This window comes from Bombyx mori, chromosome 20, assembly GCF_030269925.1.
Source record: "Bombyx mori chromosome 20, ASM3026992v2".
Taxonomy (NCBI): Eukaryota; Metazoa; Arthropoda; class Insecta; order Lepidoptera; family Bombycidae; genus Bombyx; species Bombyx mori.
The window spans coordinates 2428862-2455343 of NC_085126.1; the positions used below are offsets into that span (position 1 = coordinate 2428862).

At 41.4% G+C, this 26482-nt stretch overlaps 1 protein-coding gene across 50 annotated transcripts in view; it reads right to left on the minus strand.

Moving 5' to 3' along the window:
* The window catches only part of LOC101742624 (dystonin), a 357476-nt gene that overhangs the window by 59387 nt on the left and 271607 nt on the right, over positions 1-26482 (minus strand). For all 50 annotated transcript variants that reach the window (XM_062674251.1, XM_062674290.1, XM_038017952.2 and 47 more), the window contains 30 exons: positions 24749-24895; positions 24089-24193; positions 21575-21693; positions 20923-21121; positions 20110-20337; positions 19597-19734; positions 17895-18118; positions 17281-17472; positions 16186-16386; positions 15684-15786; positions 14910-15017; positions 14682-14825; positions 13652-13757; positions 12738-12857; positions 12275-12432; positions 11385-11516; positions 11063-11175; positions 10227-10368; positions 9431-9597; positions 8818-8977; positions 7598-7791; positions 6924-7114; positions 5321-5445; positions 4319-4479; positions 3987-4111; positions 2885-3084; positions 2583-2777; positions 1794-2021; positions 1207-1341; positions 285-524 (listed from right to left, as the gene is read on the minus strand). In XM_062674251.1, coding sequence (XP_062530235.1) covers positions 285-524; positions 1207-1341; positions 1794-2021; positions 2583-2777; positions 2885-3084; positions 3987-4111; positions 4319-4479; positions 5321-5445; positions 6924-7114; positions 7598-7791; positions 8818-8977; positions 9431-9597; positions 10227-10368; positions 11063-11175; positions 11385-11516; positions 12275-12432; positions 12738-12857; positions 13652-13757; positions 14682-14825; positions 14910-15017; positions 15684-15786; positions 16186-16386; positions 17281-17472; positions 17895-18118; positions 19597-19734; positions 20110-20337; positions 20923-21121; positions 21575-21693; positions 24089-24193; positions 24749-24895 — 4800 coding nt within the window. The remainder of the gene's footprint in view (positions 1-284; positions 525-1206; positions 1342-1793; positions 2022-2582; positions 2778-2884; positions 3085-3986; positions 4112-4318; positions 4480-5320; positions 5446-6923; positions 7115-7597; positions 7792-8817; positions 8978-9430; positions 9598-10226; positions 10369-11062; positions 11176-11384; positions 11517-12274; positions 12433-12737; positions 12858-13651; positions 13758-14681; positions 14826-14909; positions 15018-15683; positions 15787-16185; positions 16387-17280; positions 17473-17894; positions 18119-19596; positions 19735-20109; positions 20338-20922; positions 21122-21574; positions 21694-24088; positions 24194-24748; positions 24896-26482) is intronic.

Here is a 26482-nt window from a genome sequence, read left to right on the forward strand (position 1 = left end):
TTTACTTTATAAAAAAGTTTAGGTTTTTTATTTATCAGGGTCAGCTAGTCTACAATATAAATGCCGTCACCCATCTTGAGATATAAGTTCTAAGGTATATATATAGGTAATATAGTTACAACGGCTGCCCTACCTTTCAAACTGCATTACTGCTTCACGACAGAAATAGGCAGGGTGGTGGTACCTACCCGGACTCACAGGAAGTACTACCATCAGTATGCTTATTGATTTAAATTTTTTTTTGTAACGCATTAAAAATATTGAACAAAACGCATACTACCCACCTTTTCCTTCAGAGCGTTCCATTTGTCGTTCATCTTCTCGAGGTCCTTCTCTAGCAGCTGAGTGTTGGCTCCCTGCAGAGCGGACCTGACCAGCCCCTGCCCGATCTTGTTGCAGTGAGTCACGTTCTGTCCCAGGGGCTCGAACGTGTGACGCTTTAGTTCGGCGAAGTCCTTCTGCTGGGCGCGGATCTGGTCGACTTCCGACGACACCGGCTTCAGACTTCTCATTTGTTCCGAAGCCTGAAGTAATTGTAAGATTACAGTGCAGTCGAATACGACACAGAGACACGTGTTAGGCAAGGCTAGTGCGTGGAAACCACCAGTATGCACTTTCTGGTTTTTTATTTTTTATTGCTTAGATCAGTCTTTCCCAAAGTGGGCGATAACGCCCCCTTGTGGGCACTGCAGGCCTAATGGGGGGCGGTAAGAGACCCAGAAAAAAATGGGGGCGTTGTGTAGAGGCTTGGGAGGCGATTTTTAATTTCATCTACAAATAACTTTTAGACACGACTGAGCTCTTGCTATAGTGCTTTTTAAGTAGGTAGAGAAAATTGGGGGCGCTAAAAAAGAATTTATTCTTAAAGTGGGCAGTAGACAAAATAAGTTTGGGAACCACTGGCTTAGATGGATGGACGAGCTCACAGCCAACCTGGTGTTAAGTGGTCACTGGAGCTCAAAGACATCTACAATGTAAACGCCACCACCCACCTTCAGATATGAGTTCTAAGGTCTCAAGTATAGTTACAACGGCTGCCCTACCTTTCAAACCGAAACGCATTACTGCTTCACGGCAGAAATAGGCGGGGTGGTGGTCCTACTCGTGCGGACTCACAAGAGGTCATACCACTAGTAAAATGCGGTTGCGGTGACCGCTATAAATAAGTTGTGCCGTGAGCCTGCGCACCCGCAGCAGTGAGCTTACCTCTTGTACGTCATCCATGACCGAGTCGTAAGCCTTATAGAAGGCTTCCAGTTTGCTGAGGGTGTCATCGAGGTCCTGCTCCTTAGAGCGAGCCCTCTCGTCCAGCTTGGCCAGTTGCTTACGGAGCCCTTCCACCTGTGTACGGTAACACTAATTAGCTTACATTACTTTAGATGAAAAGTGTGATGGACTTGTGATGTTAGGTTACTGTAAAGTTTACATACTGTACTGTATTATATATTCCAAATAGTAGAACGAATATAGAAGGAACTAGTAGCACCTAGAATGCTCGAGAATTACAACGCTATCTATTGTCAGATAGCGGCTACTAGAGATGTGTAGAGTATTCTCGATAATTCTAGGGATGAGGTATCGACTATAAAAGCGTAGGGATGGCACGCAGTCAGTCAGTAATCGGAACTACTCGAAGCGAAACAGCGAACGGATCACCTGAAGCGAAGCGGAACAACCGAATTGAATGTTTTAAAGTGTTTTAAGTGTTACCGTTTTTAAGTTGTACTTTGGTGAAATTTTATTTATCCCGAACCCCAACGCGTAACAATATGAAAAGTGTTTGAGGCACTTGCCTGGTCCCTGGTCTTGGCGGAGTCTGCGGTGTAGCCGCTGTCGGCGAGCCCCTCGGCGGCGCGCTCCGCCTGCGCGATGAGGTCGTCGGCGCCCTCCAGCCGCTTGTAGAAGCGCGCCACGTCCTCCAGCTGCTGCTTCACGGTCTTGAGGTCGCGCCCCGGCGGCTTCATCGAGTCCAACTCCTTGTCCAGGTCCGATAGGTCGTGCGATAGACTCTTCACTTTGTCCTGCTCGACGATAAAACAATTTTTTTTACCAAGCTGAAAGTTTATTTATTGCGTCGAGTCAGAGACAGTGGCAACAGTCTTCTGAACATCATATTGAGTAAGATCGAGGGACTGATTAATAGCCATTGCAGCAGGCACATGGAAAAAAAATTGTAATGATATAAAGTATGTAATGATAGTTATGTGTTAGATTTTTTAAGTTACTAACATAGATTATAAGTAATTCTTACTAACAAAATGTTATGGTTTTAAAAAGAAAACTGAAATAAAGTATAAATAAATAGTAAATATATTTTGTAGAGTAGAGGTGTTCAAGATGTGGCATCAAATGGAAGTACATTTTGAAACTGTTTTTAGATTCGATGGTCATTAACTAGATCTCTATGATTGTGGATGATTGCCTTATTATTTCAATATAATAATTATTTAAATATAATAAATATTTCTCAAATGGGACCTTTACAAAAGTATAAAAAATATTATTGGTTAACTTGTGCGTGTGGTTGTGTACGTGTGTGTGTGTGCGTGTGTGTGCGTATGTGCGTGTGAGGTGCGCCGCACCTGGAAGTGAGTGAGCGCGGCGGTGGCGCCCGCGAGCCTGGTGCGTGCGAGGTCGGCCTGGTCCTGCAGCCGGTGCAGCCGCTCGGCCAGGGCGCGCGGGCCCTCCTCCAGCGCCGCGCGGGCCCGGGCTCCGCCCTCGGGGCCCAGCCGCTCCTCCGCCATCGTCACTATGTCATCTACTGCCACCTCCACGCTCTGGGCAATATACATTATTTATCACTATTGGCATTCTGTGGTAAGAAATAATAATAAGTTATGGTCTGTGGTTATGGTGTGTGTATGAACAGGAGCCGTCGCGTTACCTGCAGCGGCGCGCACAGGGCCTGCAGATGGTCGGCGAGCGCGGCGAGTGCGGGCGCGGCGAGCGCGGGCGGCGCGGCGTGCGCGTCCCGTAGCCGCTCCTCGCAGCGCTGCAGCGGAGTCTCCACGCCGCGGCTCTTCTCCAGCACCTCGCCCAGCATGCGGCTCGTCGTCTCCAGGAACTCCACTTGCTGGAGAACCTCTGTTGCACCACAAAATATATCTTCAATTAACACTAAACCTACCATAACTGGTCATATGACCCATTTTGAACTTTTTCATTGAAAATGCACATAATATCATCTTATCACTTTTGCACATTTGACTTCATGACTGTTTCTTACCAATTAATCCACAGTTATTATACTTTATTTGTTTTTGTTTTGTTTTGTTTATTTTGAGTAGGTAAGTAGAAATAGGTACTAGTAAGTGTTGGTATGATTAATGTTAACCACTACAGTGAATATTTAATAAATATTTAAACTAGTTTCTTAAATTAGTCCATATATTCTAAAACAATAAAATACATAACTAATTTTTTTATCAATGCCCATTCTTCAAGCTAAGGTGAAAAAAGTAATATGCAACAAATTAAATAAAGCAAATGGTCTTGAATAGCGGTTTTTCGAAACGACTGTCAGGAACATCGGTGACTTAAAACCCAGAATATTTTCACAAAAGATATCGATCGAAAAGTGGGAATGAGTTGCTCGCTCCGGGCATTTCAATATCGTAGTAATTGTTACGTTATAATACTCATTGTAAAAAATTCATACTTCAAAAAATAATAATCTAATATTAAAAAATAAATAAATAATAATTTCATATTAAAAAAAAAAAAAAAAAGACATGCCCGCTGAGTTTCTTGCCAATTCTTCTCAGGACGGAGGCTAGTTCTTGTGAATTGGCGGTAGTTCTTTTGACGTTCAACAAGTATGTACTTTCATTTATGTAGAATAAAATTTTTTTTATTTGAATTTTTTTTTGATTTGATCAATAAGAAGACCAATTAAAAATATAAACGTTTAAAATCATAGTTAAGTATTATTTAGTACGTATTGTCGTTGTATGCATTATTCGGAGATCTATGTATATCCAACTCACCGTTGTTTATCTTGTCCCATCTTTCCTTCATGCTGTCGATTTGCGTTCGGACCACGTCTTGGTCGACGTCACACGACGAAATGAAAGTCTCACCGAGAGTTTTGTTGTTCTCGAACTCTCCGGCCCTGGGTTGCAAATTTATTATTGCCATAACAAAAAAAGATTTAAACTTATAATTTTGCACTACGTTTTTTTAAATATAACACCTGCACCTACCACTATTTATTCTGCACTACTTTTGGTTGACTAGCAGAGAATGTCTTAGGCATTAAGTCTGCCAATGTAAATTTTACATGAAGTGTAATAAATAAATAAATAAATAAATAACCCACCTTTTCCATATGTCGTTTCGGATGTGTTGCAGTTCTCTAAGTTGTTTCTCAACTTCCTTCTTGGAGAATGCCGGCGGAGGAAGCTTGGCGATGCGTTCCTCTGTGTCTGCCAGCCACGGCAAGAACGACTCTTGGCACTTGTGGAACTTACGGCAATGTTCCTGCATGACGGACAGTTTACATTAGAAAGATTTTTGAAGTTAGACTTCTTTAGGCGCGTTATGAAAAATTGATGAGAGTGAAATTTTACGCTGCCCACTAAATCGCTCGTTACGTCGTTACGTCGGTCGTATTGTAATGACAATATGACCGACGTAGCTTGGCGAGTCTGAATATAGCTGCAGGTGAACTTTCCGAACCGTACCGAGGATTACCGAATTTATACGATGTCAAGAAAAGGTATGTCCAATATGCGTGTTTGAGGATGTTGTTTAATCGATTTTTTTTCAAATTGATTAAAATTTAAATTAAAAAAAAGAAGTAAATTTAATAAAGTATAACTTCTTACGCGCGTACATAAGTACACGCACCCTTTTTTTATTCTTGCACAAAACAAATTACAACCATAAAAATTAAAAGTTTAAATATTTAACATAAAAATCTGGATTGCAATTCAAAACAGGTGCATTCAGAAAAAAATTTAACAACTGAACAGATGCCTAAATACCATGTGTGTATATATACATACACACAAACGCTCACAAACACACACACGCACACGCACACCCATATGTAAGTTACTAACTAATTAAATTAAATCTAATGTATCATTAGCTGGACAATATTATATGGAATAATAGTTTCGATTAGTTCTGTATATACGCGATTTTCATGACGAGGTTTGCGGGTAGTGCATCACTGCACGACAGATGGCGGACCCGTGTCAATGAATGACAATAAATGCTTGTTCATATGAATTGTAATATCACAGCCAAACGCGGTCTGACGTCACAAGTTAAAGATAAAAAATTATCAATTTACTAGACGGCAAGTAGAACTCACCATGGCGGTGTGTAGTCTTGTGTTTCTGTCGACAATCTCTCGCTTCAGCTTGTCCCACTGAGCTTGTATACGATCGAGATCCTTCCTTAAGTTCTGGTGAGAAGGTTTCTTTTCCATTTCACGGCCTGTTTTAATATAATAATTTATTTATATCGAACTCAAGGCAAAGTATAATAGAGTGGATAGTTATTATAATATTTATTATTAATATTCGTAATAGAACTATCATGTTCTAAAACAGCGGTCGGGGAACTTTTTTAATTATTATCCGAAAATATTTTTGTGCAAGTTGATATTACCCTTTGGCGAAGAACAAAAAAAAAACGCAATCGCTTCTTTTTAGCATCTTTCATAATACAGTCAAACCTGGATAAGCGAGAACTGGATAAGCGAGAAAACTCTATAAGTGAGAGTAATAGCCAGGACCCGTCATTTTAAGCGCCCAAAACCTCTATTAGCGAGAAACAGAAACCTCTGTAAGAGAGAGTCGTTTTTCCCTCATGGACCTCCGTAAGTGAGACTGCTACTTATCTATACCTCTATAAGCGACAGTCGAGCTTTATTTATTTATATTATTTAGGAGGAACAAATGACAAAACAAACTACAAATTTAACATCTGCTATTTCCTGACTCATTCTAACTTTCGGGGAACTTCTTACCATTGTTTTTGTATTGTTTTCTCGTCAATATTGAACCTATTCTATTTCGTGGAACTAAATAACGTTGTTATTTTATCGCATTCTTTTCGAATGGACACGTGTGCCTGTGTACCGTCCTGTTTGTCGGCCTTACTCAGTTTATCGTTAATCAATTGCGAAAGAAAGTTCTGTTCTGCATCATGTCAAAACGGAAAATTAAATTACTGTCATTAAGCGATAAATTTAAAATAGGGAATGCGTTTGAATCCGGAAAATCGCGAAATGAAATTCAGAGGGAGCATTAGCGAGAAACTCGGGTTAGTGAGAAACCTCTATAAGCGAGAATGAGATTGTGCTCCCTTGAACTCTCGCTTATCCAGGTTTGAATGTATATAGCCCCCATGATAATTTTGAAAAGAACACAATAACTAAAAATTTAATGATTCTAAAGAAGTTTCACTTCAATATATACTTTTTACTCACAAAAATTTCATTTTACCCTATTTGGGGTAATTTACCCCGGTTCCCCGACCGCTGCTCTAAAATAACAGACCGTTTCTATCGATATAAATATAGAGTTGGAACAAATAAAATGTCCAAACAAGCGCTTTAACTAGAATGATCTATGTACGTATATTATTTAAACGAGTTTACCGAGTCGTTTTTGGAGGTATAAAATTTACTATCACATTCCACATCCACAGTGCGTTTCCAGAGGTCTTTTTTGCCACGTACCATCCGGCTATGGAATGAGCTCCCCTCCACGGTGTTTCCCGAGCGCTATGACATGTGCTTCTTCAAACGAGGCTTGTGGAGAGTATTAAGCGGTAGGGAGCGGCTTGGCTTTCCCCTGGCATTGCTGAAGTCCATGGGCGACGGTAACCACTCACCATCAGGTGGGCCGTATGCTCGTCTGCCTACAAGAGCAATAAAAAAAAACCATTGAATTCTATACCGTACTCACCCTTATCAATCAACATAATAATTTCGTGTTCCCGTTGAGTGAGATCTCTGTAGAGGGGCTCGTGTTTCTGTATCTGTTGTTGCAGTTTGTTGATGTCCGCGGACACTTGGAGGCGGCTCGGCAGCGAGCCCAGCTCGGACTGGAGCCAGCCGAGGGTTCGGGCGACGTTCTCTTCGAGATTGCGGCCGTCCCTGGGAGATACAAAGTCGAAGTTTAAGCGTGAACGAAATAGAAACCCTATATGGTGTATTTGGAAGCTTCAAGTTACTAATCATCAGACAGATCATCACATAGATTTTTTTTTTGTTTTGCCCACCTAACTGCCTAAGGCCTCGGAGGACTAATCTGGCTTAACCGTGCCTGGTGGCGAGTCCATTGTATGACCGGTGCTTGAAATATCTAGACAAACTAAGAGCGGATCGCATTCAACAACGCAATTGCGATTTCGATCGCATGTCTGAGAACGAATGACAGCTACCAAGTTGTGCTACTACGCCAAGTGAGTCGGGAGCCTTTACTCTATGAGGACTCAATGGTAAGTTAGGTCAATGAGGGGTCTCATAATATAGTGGTCATTTTTGACTCAAGGTTGAGTGGCCTTCCGATTTTGGTGGTTATAGGTTTTGTGTGAACCCAGTACCAGATCGACTAGACATAGTGTGGGGAGGACGTACTTGAGCGCGGCTTCGAGCTCGGCCTTCCTGTGGTCCAGCTTCCGCTGCAGGGTGTCGAGGTGTCGGGCGGCGGCGGCCAGGCGCGCGCCCACGTGCTGCGCCGCGGCGGCCTCGCACACGCCCGCCAGCGCCGCGCCCGACACCTCCAGCCCCGCCAGCAGCGGCCGCTGCCCCTCCAGCTGGCGCTCCAAGTGCTAGGGACGCAACCACATCATAATAATAATAAACATAAATTAGGTACCAAAAATATAAATAATAAAAATGTGTGTGTGTGTGCAAGTTACACACGGTAGCCGTGAAACTTATAAAAAATAAGAAACTACACCTGCGGAGTGACGTGACACCAGCATCAAACCGACCAATCGTTGTACACTGAGTTTGAGTTTAGCAAATTATTACTTTCTTTTTAAAAATTGGAACACGCTATACTTTGTAAAGGAAGCTAGATTTTAAGAAATACAAGTAGACAACAATTTAAAATATAAAGAATCAATTTTACATTTGTGTAGACACAACAAGACAAGATAGATATTCCTATAATGTTTGGATGTTTAAAATGCTCAACCCACTGTCAGAAAACACACTTTTTAGTTTGTCTTTTTGAAGTTAAGACTCACAGGTCGATAGGCGATCTACGTGATTCGATATCTATATATTAATAAATGAAAAATTTTGTACCCCTTTTTGTCGGAGGAGTATGAAATTTTTCACACTTATAGTTTTATTTTTTATTTTTATTGCTTACATAGGTAGACGAGCTCACAGCCTACCTGGTGTTAAGTGGTTACTGAAGCCCATACACATCTACAACGTAAATGCGCCACCCACCTTGCGATATAAGTTCTAAGATCTCACAGTACAGTTACAACAGCTGTCCAACCCTTCAACCGAAACGCATTACTGCTTTACGGCAGAAATGGGCCGGGTTGTGGTACCTGCCCGCATGGATCCACAAGAGGTCCTACTACTAGTAAGAATATCATAGCGCTCGGGAAACACCGCGGAGGGGAAGCTCATTCACATACGGAATAAGCTCCCCTCCACGGTGTTTCCCGAGCGCTTTGACATGTCCTTTTTTAAACGAGGCTTGTGGAGAGTATAAGGTATCAGGTGGGCCGTGTGCTCGTCTGCCTAAAAAGGCAATAAAAAAATTTTTCGACTACCGGGGGACTAGTTAAGTCTACTGGATGAGCGGCTCGTGTATTGGCGACTACCCCCACCTCGATCTTGCGCAGCTGCTCGTCGGGCTCGTGGTCGGGCGCGAGCTCGTCCAGCTTGTCGCTGATGGCGGCGAGCGCGCCCCGCAGCCGCGCCAGCCCCGCGTCGAACTCGCGCGCCGTGTCCGCCGCCGTGCCCAGGCTCTCCGCGCGCGCCGCCAGCCTGCCAGCAAGCACACCACACTCTTGTACACACTGCTCTCAGCAAGATGCATTGACAAAGAAATCGGCATATTTATATAATATACCTACTTATAGTAACCCCAATACTGAAGTTTCCTGGTAACTATGAGCAGGACTTAATTTTAATTACAATAAATACAAAAAAAAAACTAATTCCAATAAAAAAAACTATATTACAAACTAAATAAACTCTTTAGTTTCTTGCCCACTGAGTTTCTCGGATCTTCTCAGTGGGTCGCGTTTCGGATCCGGTGGTAGATTCTACGAAGCACGGCTCTTGCTAGGGCCAGTGTTAGCAACACTTCCGGTTTGAGCCCCGCGAGCTCAACTACACGTTAAGGAGAAGCTGAAATAGCCTCTCAAGGCTATCAGCATAGGTAGGGAAAATAAAAAGAATAAAATAAAAAGAATGAGTGGTGTTATCCCCACTCACTTGGCTAGCAGATCGTCCCAGCGATGCGTGACGTCATGCAGTTGTCCCTGGAGGGCACGCGCGTCCGCGGAGTGGGGGGGCAGCCGGGACAGCACGGCGCTGCCCACCTCCTCCAGGTGAGTCAGCTGCGGCTGCTGGCTGCGGAACTCTTCGCGGAGGACCTGCACCTGTGAGACAAGTTAACGCACTGGTTGAGACCTCGGATCCCGTCCTAAGAGAGGGGGGGAGAGGTGGTAATAGCGATCTTCGCTTTCTTATAGGCACGAGTTCAATCTAGGTATACCGTGATCAAATCTACCCTTCCGTCTATAAAATTAATCAATTATTACAATAAAAAATAGATAAAAAAAAGGAATATTTCAAATTATCTATATATTAAATACGTGAAGCAAAAACTTTGTATTCCTTTTTACGAAAATTGCGCGGACGGAGGAGTATGAAATTTTCCACACTCATAGAGAATATAGAGAAGGAATGCACAAAGCTAATATTTTTTAAAAATAATGCATAAAAGATACTTTAAATCAATAAAGAAAACATTACACACACTGCTACGTATTCGACACACACACATGTATATATACTCTTTGTTGATTGTCGAAGTTTATTAATACTTAGTCTCTTTAATATTATTTGTCTATAGTGTAATCTTAGCGAAATCTGTGATTATAGAAGTAGTCTTTGACAATATAACCATAATAATGTTCAAATTAATTATAGTAGAATTTCGACTACAGGGGGACCTCTAGTTCGAATTAGATCACGACGAGGGTTGTCGCTGCACCAGCACACCTACCTGCTGTACTTGCGTGTGCACCATGCTGGAGTCGGTGGAGATGGGTCCCAGGGCCGCCATCATGCGCTCCTTGGCGTTGAGCCACTGGGACAGGTTCGAGTGTGTGTCCAAGAAGTCTTTCATCTCCTCCATCAGTCTTATCCTGCAATCAATTTCAATTTAGTAAAAGTTTCAATTTAGATAGAGTTACATAGAGGGTTATCCAGGGCCGGATTTAAACTTAATGCCGCTCCTGGGCACCGGAAAAAAATCCGCCACAATACTGAAATTTTACTTAAAGTTATAGTTTTTTTCTTCTTCAACTTTACTAGAAACATTATTATAATATGTTATATATTCCAAAAACATAAATAAATATATGTGTTTTTTTAACAATTATAAATTTGGCACTAAGGCCGACTCATAATTATATAATATTCACATGAAAAAAAATTAAATTTCTTTAATTCCGGTAAATAAAAAAATCGATTACTATTTTAAATCTCCAAGGAAATAAATTGATTAAATCAATCAGATTGATTAAATAAATTGATAATTAATTTTATTATTAATTTTACCAAAAGTGCCAAAATTATAATTCACAAATAATGGATGAATTGAATTTCTTTAATTATCAATTAAACGAAAAACGATTAATTATAGAATTAATTAATTACATAGAGCAATCTTGATAAGAAAAAAAATGACACTTTCAAAATTTTGCCGCCCTAAAAATTTGCCGCCCTGAGCACTTGCCCCGACTGCCCCTAGTGTAAATTCGCCACTGGGGTTATCAACAGTATATAATAAATGTAACATCTAGCAGAAAGAAGGATTGCATGTATAACATAACTCACTTGTCTTTCAAGCCGTCGTGAAGAGCCTTCCACCTGGAGGCGACGTCTTCCATCTCGTCGTGCAGACGGTCAGCCCCCTGCACGCTCTGTTTGCGCTTCAGAAGTTCTCGTACCTGGACGATATATTAATATTCATAGATTCCGTTTTATTACAACATTCAATTGCCGCAAACGTAGTCAAACTATCCAGAAGATATCGAACTTAAAATGTTCAAGTAAATAGAAAATATATAATTATGTACTTGTAGTGAGTTGGGACTTAAAGCCCACGTCTAAAGGTGGTTGGCCTTTAATTCAGCATCAGGTCATGTGCAATTCTTACCTGTGTCTTGGTGGAGTCGAGGATGCTCTGTTTCTCGTACATCTCTTCGAGGACGGCGCGAGCTTGTTTTATGATCTTATCAGCCTCCTCCTTGTTGTTGGGGACTGTGTCCTTAGGCAATTGTCTCTGCACCTGTCGATTTTACACCAAATGTGAAAGGAGCTTTTTTTTAACAGGCTTCAAATCGACCCGTTTGCTCCAGAAAGTTCTTCACTTCAGGGTCAAGTTTTGATCGTCTCTACTACATCACGCTCCGAGAGAAATTCTAATGGCTGTCATCCGAATGTATGCCATCAATAGATAGCATGTCATTGATATACAGGATGAAAAGCGTGGGGGAGAGAACACCAAATCTTGTGGAATGCCAGCGTTAATGGTCATGGTATCGGAATAGCAGCCGTCTACGATGACTGCGATACTCAAAGTGGCTCAGTGCTGTGTATCCCATCCAATAATCTAGCGATCCACTTTGAGCATAAAATCATCGAATCAGAAACACGTCGCATCTTTATAAACATTGGCACAGTCCATCAACGTATATTTAATGGGTGAAGGGTGAAGGCAAGGTTTGAAGGGTGGGGCAGCTGTTGTAACTATACTGAGAAGTTAAAACTTATATCTCAAGCTGGGTGGCGCCTTTACGGTTGTAGATGTCTATGGGCTCTGGTAACCACTTAACACCAGGTGGGCTGTGAGCTCATTCACCCATCTAAGCAATAAAAAAAAAGCTTTGCTGGAGCTAGCACATTGGGAAGAAATATAAAAACGGACAGATTGTTAATGAAATGTCACACAAAATTACTTTCGATTATATTTTAATATATTATGGTCTCGTAGCATCCATAACTGTTTCGGATCAAACTAATTTCGTTTAATATCAAAGAGCTTGCCTTGTCCAAGAACGCGTTCAAAGTCCTGAAGCTCTCCAAGTGCTTCTTGATCTCCTCCCTGATGGCCTCCAGCTCCGTGTGGCGGTCCGACAGCTTCGTGCCCAGCAGACTGTACCGGTTGTTGATCTCCGACAGTTGCTGCTGGACCGGGGACAGTTCTGAAAAGGAAGTTACCACACGATAAGTTTTGGAGTCGGTTAAAACCTTCCAAGTGTCACGTGGCAGCACTAGAAGGTATGGTAGCATTGAGCTTTAAATGTGATACAGCCCTTATTCAAAATGTAGGCACTTCGACCTGATGTCTTAAGTTAGGTGAAATTTGCATTATGGTATGTGTTTGGCTTCGGTGACAACTTAATACAAGATGGGACACACGGGACGGTCAGTCTACAAAAATGTATCCGGCAATCGTTTTTGTTGGAGAATTCTTGAAATTGATATAACACTGCATTTATGTTCATACCTTCAAGATGGAAGCCGTCTTGGCTGGATCGTCGTGACGAGAATCCGCTCGAAGTAGATCCGGGACTGACGAGGACTGAGCCCTTGCCTGGAGAAGGCGACCTTCCATCCAAAGTGCGACCTACAAGAATTACGTTACTAATAAATACAGGCCGACGAGCGAATTAGCCCATACACAGCCCACTGATTTTGTCGTCGGATCTTCTCAGTGGGCCTCGTTTCCGATCCAGTGGTAGACTCTGCGAAGCACTGCTCTCGCTAGGGCCAGTGTTAGCAACGCTCCGGTGAAGCTGAAATAGCCTCTCAATAGGCTATCAGCATAGGTATAAAAAATAAAAAAAAAACAGGCCGCACTTCGCCGTGAGCGTTGACTGAAAATACACAAACATTTGTTGAAACTACCGGCGCGCCATCTGCTTATTGGACTAGGCGTGTTGCCTGACCGACAGTTGTACAAAGATTAAGCTCGAGCGAACGAACTATCAAACATGTCGGGCTTTAATTTTTTGAGAGCGGCAACACTACAAGCGTTGACAGTTGACGTTGTCACTAGTCTGACATAACAACGGAGTCTTTGTCTATTTAGTGTTTCTTCAGGCTTAAATGTGTAATAACGGTGGTTTATTAGCGCTTTAGTATCTGTGAAAGTGCACAAGTATAGGAAAATGAAACAAAGCCGCTGAACGTAACTTCTCGGGATCCTTCAAAAAGTCCACTGAAAAAGTCTCAGTAAATGACCACCATTTTTCTGGTTTCATTTAATTTTTAGCCTATTGATTAGGATTCCTTCGTTTTTTATTATTCATAAACTGTAAATATATAATAATTAGAATGGTGAATTATAAAAATCTTATGACTTGACACTGGCTAATCTGCAAACCGTGCCGGAGTCAAAAATTATAGAGGTATACTGACTGGGCGTGTGTCGCTTGGTCGGGCTGTAGAGCTGCCTCTTGCGGTGCGGGCTGTCGGCGCGGTCGCCGCGGTGCAGCGCCTCGTACGCGGCGCCGGCCTCGTTCACCTGCGACACGGGGGACACGCATCATCAGAACACCACTTCAACTACAACCTGAGGCTTCTAGTCTCTTATTAGTCATCGTGGCCTAACGGATAAGACGTCCGGTGTATTCGTGTTGAGCGATGCACCGGTGTTCGAATCTCAGGCGGGTACCAATTTTTCTAATGAAATACGTACCCAACAAATGTTCACGATAGACTTCCACGGTGAAGAAATAACATCGTGTAATAAAAATGAAACCCGCCAAAATTATAATTTGCGTAATTACTGGTGGTAGGGCCTCTTGTGAGTCCGCACTGGTAGGTACCACCACATATTTCTGCCGTAAAGCAGTAATGCGTTTCGGTTTGAAGGGTGGGGCAGCCGTTGTAACTATACCTGAGACCTTAGAACTTATATCTCAAGGTGGATGGTGCATTTACGTTATGGATGTCTATGGGCTCCAGTAACCACTTAACACCAGGTGGGGTGTGAACTCGTCCACCCATCCAAGCAAAAAAAAAAAAGATTGCGAAATCTTTTATTTTTATTTTCTTTCTTTATGTCTTTATTATATACAGTAGGGGACTTAATACGTAAGGAATTATCTACCAGTCAACCAGAGGTTATATATAGCAGAGGAAATAATTCTAGGTGTGTTTAAATATAAATTGAACGCTTACAAATATAATACATATTTCAATAAAGGCATGAAATACAAACATTAAACACAAAAATACACACATACTATATATGTAGAAGTGCAAATGTATATAAGTGAAATCAAATTAAACTCTAACTCATTGTATGCTTTGTTGAAATAAAAAATAAAAAGTAATATTATACATAGCATTAATCTTAAGGTATTAGTGATTCAATACAAATTCATGGAAAGAATTTTATATGATATCAAATAACTTGACAAAAAAGTTCGCTTTAATTATTTACCTTGTCTATGGTTATGGAGTAGTCTCTGTACTCCTTCGCTAGAGGGCGCAGCTCGTCCTGCTGACGCTTGATGACGTCCAGGTCGACTGCCACGGGCTGGAGGTGAGACACTCTGTTCTCCATCGATTGGAGCCAGTCCAGTACCTGAGGGGGAGCGAGATGCAATGATATGTCCGTCCTGTACTATCGACAATAGAAAAACAGAATAGACGTATGCGAAGAACTCACCTGTATCTTCAAAGACTCGTATTGCGTGAGTTGGTCGGCGCGCTGTCTGGACAGTTTCTGCTTCTCTTCCAAGGACGTGTTGAAGTCGCGCCACTGGTTCTCCAGAGCCTGAGGATTGAAGGATCATGTCAAGCACTTAACTTTGACTAGGATACTCTATGTATTGACGACTTTATTGATTGCGCTAATAAATGGCTGAACTCACGGCTCCCTCGAGTTCAAGTGCTTACCGGAGCCCATGGACCTGACAACATGGATACTACTAAATGACTTAAAACACGTGTTAGAAGTCTCATTTGTATAGATAACGACCAAATCACTCTTGAAACTGAAACGCATGATTATTTTGCGGCAAAAATAGGTAGGGTAGGGTTCTATATTTTTTATATCTATTTAATCCTTCGCTGAGTTGATGAGCTCACGGCCCGCCTGATGTTAGGTGATTACCGGAGCCCATAGACATCTAAAACGTAAATGCCGTCACATACCTTGAGATATGAGTTCTAAGGTCTCAGTATAGTTACAACGGCTGCCCCAGCCTTCAAACCGAAACACATTACTGCTTCACGGCAGAATAGGCAGGGTGGTGGTACCTACCCGTGCGGACTCACAAAAGGTCCTACCACCAGTAAATGTTGGTTCCATTGCACTGGTATACTACTCGAGGAAAGCTGCGCTAAATAACTAAATATATGTATAGATGTGTTGCATAATTTACAAAAGATTTCTTTTTTACTTTTTTTTAATTTAATAAATTCATAACTTGTTGTCTACCTTCATCTTATCGAGTACAACGTGCGTGTCGGTGACGTCTTTCTTCGCGACCAACCTCTTCCCCATACGCAGACATTCGTCTAGAAGCGGCATTTGTTTGTCCCTGTGACGAAAATAATACATTTATTATTTTATATCTAAATTCACATAAATATTCCATATTGAAGTGTTCGTCCTTCGGAGCGGTTGGTTAACCCATAGACACAGCCCAGTGAGTTTTTCGCCGGATCTTCTCAGTGGGTCGCTGCTCTTGCTAGGGCCAGTGTTCGCAAATTCTCTCAGGTTTGAGTCCAGTGAGTTCACTTACTCGCTCTCTCAAGACTATCAGCTTAGGCAAGAAAAAAAAAAGCGGAACGGCAATGGTTTTTTTTTTGCCCTTGTAGGCAAACGAGCATACTACCCACCTGATAGTGAGTGGTTAACGTCGCCCATGGACTTCAGCAATGCCAGGAGGGGCAGAGCCAAGCCGCTGCTTACAAATGAGAAGTGTTTACATACATACCTATAGTTGGCCAGGTCGGCCAGTCTAGCCCCGAGCTGGTCGGCCGGCATCCTGGCCAGCTCCCGGCCCTCGGACTGCTCGATGAGTTGGCCGTACGCCGCATCCAACACGTTGGCCTGTTGGGTGAACTGGGCCAACTCGGCCGACACTTCGTCCAAGAATTCGGAGCGTTTGGCCGAGCGTTCCACTAGCTTTTCGTATCTGTCAAATAAATGTTTAGTTATAGTTTTATTTAAAAGTTCGACAGGCAATAATAACACACAGATATATATAATACGCTGAATAGACATTGACATAAATAACATTTAATTTTGTATAGTCCATGATTTTAATTTATTTCTTTTAAAGGTTAACGTGTCGTGGAAATAATCAAAAGTATTTTTTACTTAATTTTCGCACTTAGGAAACTACTAGCCGTGCTCGCCCGCTTCGCTGGGCATTTAAAATTAACATTATTATTTATTGTCATTATTATTAGGGAGTCCAACACACATATAAATATTAGCCTATCCATTAAGTACATGTATTTTCTACATGAATACCAAGTTTCAAGTCAATCGGAAGCGTGGTTCAGTAGTTATAACGCAACATCCGTAAAAACCACTGTAGATTTATATATTATTATAGATAATGTATTCGAAATGTCCGTACAAGTAGTTTTAACTATGAACCAGTATAATGTAGTTTCATTTGCAACTTTTTGCAACTTTCCCGCAAATACGTCAAGAGATGGTCAGCGGTATACAATTCGGGCATTGTTGGATCAGCAATTGTCAACAATTGAAGAAGACCCCTACTAAAGTACAAATCAGAGGAGTAGGTGGAGATGTAAAAGCACATGTTCTTAAATCCATTACCACACTTTTACGGACCAATGAGATAAAAACAGTGGAATGGAAGGATCTACATGATATGGTGTTGGCGGATCCAGATTATCACACGCCATGTCGTGTTCATATGTTGTTGGGTGCAGAAGTGTATGGACTAAACCTTCAAGAAGGAGTGAAAAGAGGTCAATACAAATCAATAGCAATGAGCGGAAGTAATTTTGTGAGTCGTCCTAAAGTAAGGTTGTTGGACGTCGCGCGTGCTGACCTCGCGTATATGTCCTGCGCGCGCTGCTCCAGCTTCTTGGCGAGGCGGGAGGGCGCGGGCTCGGCGGCGGCGCAGTGCGCGAGCGCCTGCAGCGTGGCGCGCCGCCCGCCCAGCTGTGCGTGCGCGCGCCGCTGCTCCCGGACCTGCTCCTCCAGCCGCGCCACCACCAGCGACGCGCCACCCAGCTGCTGTCTGCAAGACACACACACATTGTGCTACTTGTGTTGCCAACAGACTAGCAACAACTATTTTGAAGCCGTTGTGGCCTAACAGATAAGACCTTTAATTACAAAGATACATGTCGCTTAAACCAAATTACCTTTCACCCCGCGATATATAAAAATGAAAAATCAAAAAATGATTTTTATTCTGTGGCTACCGTTGATATACAATTTTTATATATTATATATTTCTTCTGTGCGTGTGTTTGTCACTAAGCTCTTCCTAACGGTTGGACCGATTTGAATGAAATTTTCTATGTACCTTCAGGTGGATTCGAGAATGGTTTAGGTTTACAAATCAGCCCGGCAGATGGCGCTGCAGTCTGTATCTAGGACATTTATCTTTCCTAGAAATAATTTATATGGCAAAACAACGTTTGCCGGGTCACTCACTTAAACAAGTCCTCGGCTTCGCCCAACCAATGCGCCTGGGCCTCGACGGAGTCCTGCAGACCCTGGCACTGCAGCAGGGCGGCCTCCAGTTCCGAGCATCGGCTACCAACAGCCTCGGAGAGGTCATGGTACCGGCTAGTGAGGTCCACCACCGGCACTTCCAACTGTCGAATCTCGGCAGGAGTCAGGTGACCCTCTAGAGATTTTACTAGTTGGTCACAAGCCTGCGGATGGAATTTGAGTAAATAAATTGCAAAGAATAAATAATAGTTTAAAAAACAAAAAAAAATACGTTATATATAAAATTCAGCTAAAAAACAGAAAATAAATTTTAATAAATTTAAATTGAAAATAGTCTAAAATACATTTTATTGCAAAAAAATGCGTGGTTCAATCACAATGGTTTTATAGTTTTGGGAAGGAATTTTTTGTAACGCCATCTCGTGAAGTTTTTCGGTATTACAAAACAATATTGTCCCTCCAACAGTAACAATGCAAGTGTGGCGAGTAGCCATCATACAACGCAAGATAATTGACAGATGCCTGAATCTCGCTTACGACATTTTCAAGATAAAGCGCATATATACAAGTTCCGAACAACAACATTCGGACCGTCGGTCTACCGAGCAATATCACCCGCTCGGTGGAAGATCTTCCTTTCGTCGTAAACTTCTCCAAACAAGTATCTAAAATATTTAGGTACTAGATGGCATTATTCTAAATTTTGTGTGCCAAGCATTTAATAATTTTGCGTAAAATAGTGTTTTTCATTAAAAATCAGTTACATAGATACGATTTAATTATCAAACTAATGTATTGTCATCGGTCCTCGATAAATCTACAAAGTTTGAATGAAATCTGGCCGTTGAAAGGGGGTCAAAATCGTGTCTAAAGGAGTCAGTTACAAACATACATACAAGTGAAGCTAATATAAAGCGTGAAAAAAGTAAATGTTAGAGTCTATCGAGTAATCATTTCGAAATTGGCACGATGAATTATGAACTACAGGATAGAGATGACGCTAATCAATGAGACGAACTCTTTCTAGGACTAGACGTGCCAAATGAATATGAGCCAATTAAATAAAAAATGATCACAATAAACTCAACTAAACTTAGTTTAACTTAACAGTTGAGACAACCTCATATTTCAAGATTTTAAGGTTAAACACTTTTTTTTATGTTTGGGAGATTACTGGCGGCCCTTTCCAGTTTTACCAGGACGGGTGGGTGAACAAGGGCTCAGCCAGGAGGGGTGGGATTTGCTAACAGTTACCCGAGCGCTTTCAGAGGAGACCTAACCAATCAAGAGTAGCTGCTTCGCGAATGAATCTACTACCGGATCGGAATTGCTAAGAAGATCCTGCGAGAAACCCAGAGGGCTGATGTTTAGGTTAGGTTGCACGTGTGCGGTACCCGGGGTCCCTAAGCCTGCTCCTAGTGTTAGAGCTGAAGTCGTCTAATGTAAAGGTTATTGGATCTGATGGATCCGTAAGGACGTTTTATTTTTTTTATTGCCCTTGTAGGCAGACGAGCATACGGCCCACTTGATGATGATGAGTGGTTACCGTCGCCCATGGACTTCAGCAATGCCAGAGCCAGAGCCAAGCTACTGCCTACAGAATTCAATACGTTAGTGCGAGCTGAACACTTGGCAATATCTATATCTAGTTACAAATTCCTGACAAAGGTCCTGCACTTACATCCTTGGCGTTGTCGATGAGTCGTCCCTGCGCCAGGATCTCGTTGTGCAGATGTTTGGCGCGGGACAGCTGCGCCTCCACAGCGCGAGGCTCCCCACCCACTGGCTCCGACAGCACGCCGCGGACCTGGGGCTCCACCTAACGTTTCACATATGTATATTGTGACTATCACGATGTGATTTGATTTAATAAGCTTTTATTTGTACATAGTAGTACAGTTCATGTTAGGGTTTTCACATTTTATGCGTGTTTTGTATTTTTTTTCTATAAAAATAATAAAAAGGTTGTTTTTATTGAATTTTTTTCTGACTACTATGAATGTCTGTGTTTTTATTATCTCAATTCATTTTACATTTTATTTTTCCCAAAGCAAACATATTAAGGTTTATGCAGTTCGATATTATTAAGCTTTCTTTCAGACTACGCTATACTATAGTGCCATATAGTATAGCAGCCTATGTATGTATGGTGCGCGATATTGTTGTGCTATGGGGTATATGGGAGCTTGCTGACCTCGTCGAGGAAGCGCTGGGCCCGGGCGAGCGCGTGCGCGTGGTGCGCGGCGCGGTCGCTGGCGGCGCGCAGGCGGTCCTGCAGGCGCTGCGCCCGCGCCGCCAGCTCGCCGTGCGCCCGCCGCGCCGCGCCCGCCGCGCCCCGCACCGCGCCCTCCTCGCCCGCCGGGACGTGCGACAGCCGCGACGGCAGCGACGTGCGGTACTCGTTCAGGATCGACAGGAACTCCTGCATCGTTCAAGGTTTTTTTCACAACCAATACATCTATAGATCCAAACCAAAACTGATTTAAACCAAAATAATTAAATTATTTAATTTAAATGCCTTAATGGGAAAATGCACGCTCTATATTACTTTGTAATCAACGCTCAATGATTATCAGTGATATCTTGTATGGATCAGCTTGTTGGACCATACGGATTGTTGGAAATGGCGGATGAAAGACGATTGCATGCAGCAGAGATGCGAATGTTGCGATGGATGTGTGGAGTAACGAGAATGGATAGAATACGGAATGAATATGTTAGAGGAAGTCTGAAAGTTGCACCTGTAACAGAGGAGCTGAGAAGTGCGGGGGATGGTGTGGATATGACGAAATGAAAATGTGGTTGGTAAGAGAGTGTTAATTATGAATGTGGAAGAAGAGGAAGAAATAGACCTAAAAAGACAGGCGATATGTGTAAGAGGGGAGTGACTGAAGAAATGGTATGGAAGGGAAAAACATGTTGCGACGACCCCAAGTGACTGGGATAAGGGTAGGAAAATGATGATGACTCAGTGATTATCACCTACCCTCAAGATTAGATCACTCACCTTGCTCTCGTCGACGAACTTCTGCGCGGCCATGGTGATGAACCTCAGGTCTGCTTGGTGCGCGATGACGTCAGACACGAACTCTCTGATGTCGTCCGTTTGCGAGGAGAGCGTGTCCAGCTTGGACAGAGCCGCCTCCTTGTCTTCCAACGTGCGGTACGCGCCATCCATCCATACGTTAAATGTGTTCAATTCGTTGCTGTTTTGGGAGAAAAATATACATCGTTAAACATTATCGGTTTACTAGTGTCTAATATATTTATGATTTTCTATCTATAATGAGGGCACGACCTTAACTCACATTAAGCGGTAACCGGATGTGTTAATTAAACTGTATATTAAATTTTCTTTTTGTTTTTTTTTTACTGCTTAGATCGGTGGACAAGCTTACGGCCAACCCGGTGTTAAACGGAGCCCGGAGCCCATATACATCTACAGCGTAAATGCGCTAGTCACCTTGGACATGAGTTCTAAAGTCTCATTTTTAACTTTACAACGGCTGTCCCGTCCTTCAAACCGAAACGTATAACTGCTTCACGGCAGAAATAGGCGGGGTGGTGATACCTACCCGTACGGACTCACAAGACGTCCTACAACCAGTAAAAGGTGGTCATTTAAAAATATTTTATGATGATTTATTCGTAAATCGTACATGAACTTGGCGAGCTCGTCCCTGGCGGCCGCGAGCCTCCTCAGCATCTTATCACATTTGTCAGAGCACTTGTCGCAGCGCTGCTTCAGCTGCCGCACGCCGCGCTCCAGTGCTGCCACCTGGTAACGAAACAAACAACTGTTACTCTTGTATTTTTTCCCTCTACCCAGTTAATCCGCCATTAAAGGTCCAGAGCACCCTAGGCAAACACTTTATCGGCGCCCCTGTATCGGCCATAAATGGCCATCATAATACTGTAAATTTTAACTAGTTGTTTTTGCAATTACAATGACGTCGTATCATCAAACCCTAGACTTTAGTAGACCTGCTTTTACTTACGCTAATGCGCGAATGAAATATGGCGTTATAACTGTGAAGAAATCAAGACGGACGACAGAAGATTTAGATTATAGATAGCATTTAGTTCTTAATCGTCGATATGTTATTTTCCTTATTTATTTAAAAATTCTGAGCTCGCGCGCCCCTTGTAACTAGACGCCCCTAGGCACGTGCCTAGTTTGCCTTACGGATAATCCGCCTCTGCCTCTACCTTTTCGCTAGTAGCTTAAGAGGCTATTCAAGTTACGCGCGGACGAGTAGGTGAGCTCACGTGCTTAACTTGAGAGAATTTGCTAACACTAGCTCCTAACAAGGGCAGTGCTTCGCAGAATCTACCACCGGATAGGAATCGCGGCCCACTGAGAAGATCCGGTGAGAAACTCAATGGGTTCTTGTATTTAATTTTCAGCTCATTCATCTCCGGATTCGTCTTTCCCAGAGTCTACTAGATATTCCGGCGCCTTAGTAACCAAAATCGACATAATTACTTCAATGCGCCGCGTTACTAGGGTTACTATTATCAAGAGACCCAAAAATCGACTCCACAAAAATGAACATTATGAATCTCTTTATTTGTGTTCTAAGCGCATATGTTGGTCTGACTGAGTTGGTATAACTATATTGACACTTCAGAATATGTTTTATCATAGTACCATCCACGAAAAACAGATGGCGTGTGTGTGTTTTTCAACAAAAACGTGCCATTGATGCAATATTTTACTTAACAAATGATCATCGCTAATTAGAATCAACACTCATTTAAACACAATTTGAAGAACAATAGATCGTGAGTACAAAACAATTGAACAGTGAATCAGGTAATTAGGGTTGTCACCTGTCCGGCTTGCGATCATCCGTGACACTGATTGTGATCACTGAATGTGAAATAACCGAATAACAACGACAGGTGTACGTACAGACAGACGGCCTCGCCTTTATTATACATTTATAATGTATTATTTTATTCACATTAAAATAAAGTTTAGCCTAGTAAAACTATAGCACAAACAGAGTTGCTCTATAAAGAGAAACAACATTTAAAGCTATTGCTTCACCACTTTTTATGTTTTAATATTCAAAAATGTTTTAATACTTCTAATGTTTCAATATTCAAATTATTATTTATGTCACTTTTATCTTATACTGTATTATACCTTTAAACGAGCAATTCTTGTATATATATAGATATAATCTGAATCTCGGAAACGGCTCCAACGATTTTCATAAAATTTAGTATACAGGGGATTTCGGGGGCGATAAATCGATCTAGCTACGAATTATTTTCAGAAAATGTTGTTTTATTCGTGTTTTCATTAATCAACTTTATGACTCTACTCGACATCTATTGGCAAATAATAATACTATTTTTCTTAATTGAGGGCAACTAACCGCTTTAAAGACACAACAAGACGGCGTTATAAAAAAAAAATCATCATCTAGTAACATATTAACCTCTTTTAAGATTTATGTCATAAATCATATAGAGGTTTATTTATATTATTATTTATAGTGTTTTTTATTTATTTAGGTTCTTAAATCAGTTCAGTTTTGATCGAGTATCAAGTCGGCTATAAGATTGGTTTCGCACTTCGACTGCCCCGTGTTACTTAGAAAGTATAGCAGTCAATATAATGACGGAACATAATATAACACCTCATTGAAAAAATGCGAAAGACACAACGAAACTCTTACGGTAAAATGTACCTTGTCTGGTGTGTATTAAGGTACAAATACAAAAGACGTTTGAAACGTTCCGTGTGAAGCATTTATCATCGTCATACTTCTGACATATGCCATTCTGATTTGACCAATCTAAAGTAAGCGTCGAACAAAGAGCCTGTCAAAACTATAAATACGTCTCATAATTATTTGTGAATTGTACAAAACCACTTAGTGGCTTTTTTTTTATCCTATCTAAGCTGGTAGCCTTGAGAGGCTATTCCAGCGGAACCTTAACTAGTAGGTGAGCTCACGGGGCTCAAACCTGACGACGTTGCTAACACGAACCCTAGCAAGAGCAGTGCTTCGCAGAATCTACCACCGAATCGGAAACGCGACCCACTGAGAAGATCCGGCGAGAAACTCAGTGGGCTGTGTCTGAGGGACTTAGTGGCATTGCATTGAGTATAACAGCAAGATTTATTCTGGTGAGTAATCAATAAGTGGTTAACATACCTCATGTGGAGCAAGCACGTCGCCTCCGGACACGAGGAGTTGCTTGGCCTGGTCTGCGCAAGCGGATACTTGACGCTGGTGACCCTCAAGGTCATCCTTGATCGACTGGAAAAAAAAACTTTGCTTAGCAATTCGTACTGGTGGTAGGACGTCTTGCGAGTCCGCACTGCTAGGTACCAATATCCTGCCTATTTCTGCCGTGAAGCAGTAAGGCGTTTCGATTTGAAGGGCGGGGCAGCCGTTGTACTATTAAAAGTGAGACCTTACAACTCATGTCTCAAGGTGGGGGCGGCATTTACGTTGTAGATATCTATGGGCTCCGGTAACCACTTAATTTTTGTGTTGCCTTCGAAGCTAAACAAGCACACAGCGCTTGCATCACAGTTAGTCAGAGACATAAATGCCAAGATGAGGGTACTTTTCAAAGACCCCTTTGAACGCACGTCATAGTGCTGAGGAGATACCATGGAAGGGTGTTCATTTAGTAGCGCAGCAGTTGCTAGTTAGTTGAAGTGTTGTGTCTCAACAGTTCTCACGAAATTTGAAATTCGACTTTTTTATTGAAGGCTTTCTTTTTGTGCTCTTCACAACTTTAGTTAGGGCATGACAACGATCTCACATCTAAAGTAATTAAAACAAACAATGGTTTTCTGTGCCTACCTTCAATGTATTTATCTGGTTACGTAGTTCATCGATATCTTCCTTTACTGCCTCTTGGTTGGCTAATCGGTCCTCAACATTGCCGATCCATTCGAGCAATTTCGACAGGGTGTCGTCGCAAAGCCTATATTTCTCTTCTACTGCTTGCTACATTGAAAATATTAACTGATTAGTTTAAAAACCTTTATTACATACATCGCCTTATAGAATCATTTTGAATGTTGCGACACCGATTTTATTTATAATGAAACGTGGTTATTCAGCTCAGCCGATGTTTTTTTTGTTTCCTAATGAAATAGGTTTTTTTTATACGTGCCTTAAATCATTTCTGTAACGTTTTTAACTAAAACTTTTTTAAAGAGATTATGTTGAGCCACGGCGATTTCTTTGACTCAGTTTTCAGCGTTGTTTTTTACGTCAAAATCGTGTCGTAACATTCGAAAAGAAACCTTAACTAGATCTCATTACGAGTGCTTTTCACATCTACTCTGCAATTTTACAATGCTTCTACCAATATACATATGTGCATTACTTTCCGTCAACAAAACAGACCGCATTCTTGAAACCCCCTTTTTTTTGGGCAATACGTAAATTTTCATGCAAATATTTGAAATTTCTGTATGTAAATAAATAAGAGACCCGAAAAATATTTAAAAAAATATTTACATTTACATAAACCAAAGCCAATTCGCGTGATATTTTACAGAATATACACGATGAGGTCTGATTATATTCGCAGACTAATAGACATATAGAGTGCACTTAAAACTGTGAACGCATTACGAAATTCGATGAGACATTTTTATAAAATTAATTACAAATACATATTCGTAAAGAATATCAATGTTCAACCAAAACAATTTGTATATATATTGATATTCCTTTGAATACAACGGTACATGGCCGTAAAGAAAGACAAGTAATACAAATCTTGCCTTAGTTTACGGGAAAATGCCTGAAAAGGAAGCCTAAAAGATCATAAAGGGACTACGCAAAGATAAAGCAAAGATAGAACGAACGATTCCAAAAGACCAAGACACCTTTGACAGCGGGAAAAACAAGTGAGGTGACGAACACACAACAGTCAGTGGCTGCGTCGGAACACAAATAAAAATGCTTAAAGCGCAACATGCAAGCGTGTGAAATTTAACACAACCCAATTTAACGTACGGTATTAACATTTTTCTTATCAACTAACCTCTGATTAGAGCAAATAAGTTAAGTTTAATAATAATAAAAATACAAGAACAATAATACCTGTCACGTAAATCTGAAACTATTAAAAAATTTATGTGAAGGATTTTAATTAGATCGTAGCGATCGAGGTAAAAAATTTTAAGAGACGCCACACAAAATTTTCGTTTGGATCATCGCAAAATTTACATTTAAACGAAAGATTTACTAAAATATTGTCTGGAATAAGATTTAATTTCATCAATACTTAATAATATTTAAAGTGAATTTAGTATGCTACTTCAAAACGTTGTTTAATTTTTTGTTTGATTTGGCCATTTTTAATGTACCAATTTTTGGGTTTGATGATATTAAATCTTTCTGTAACGATCGAAACGTAAATCAATAAATACTACCTTCAGTATTTCTATATGTTGCAAATGTTTTACCATTTCATGTTATTGTGAATGTTTGAGACGCGAGTGCCCGCCTTTAACATCACGATAGCATTGCGCTGGTCATGCATTCCAATTGTGAGCACGGATCCAAGGAATGAGTATA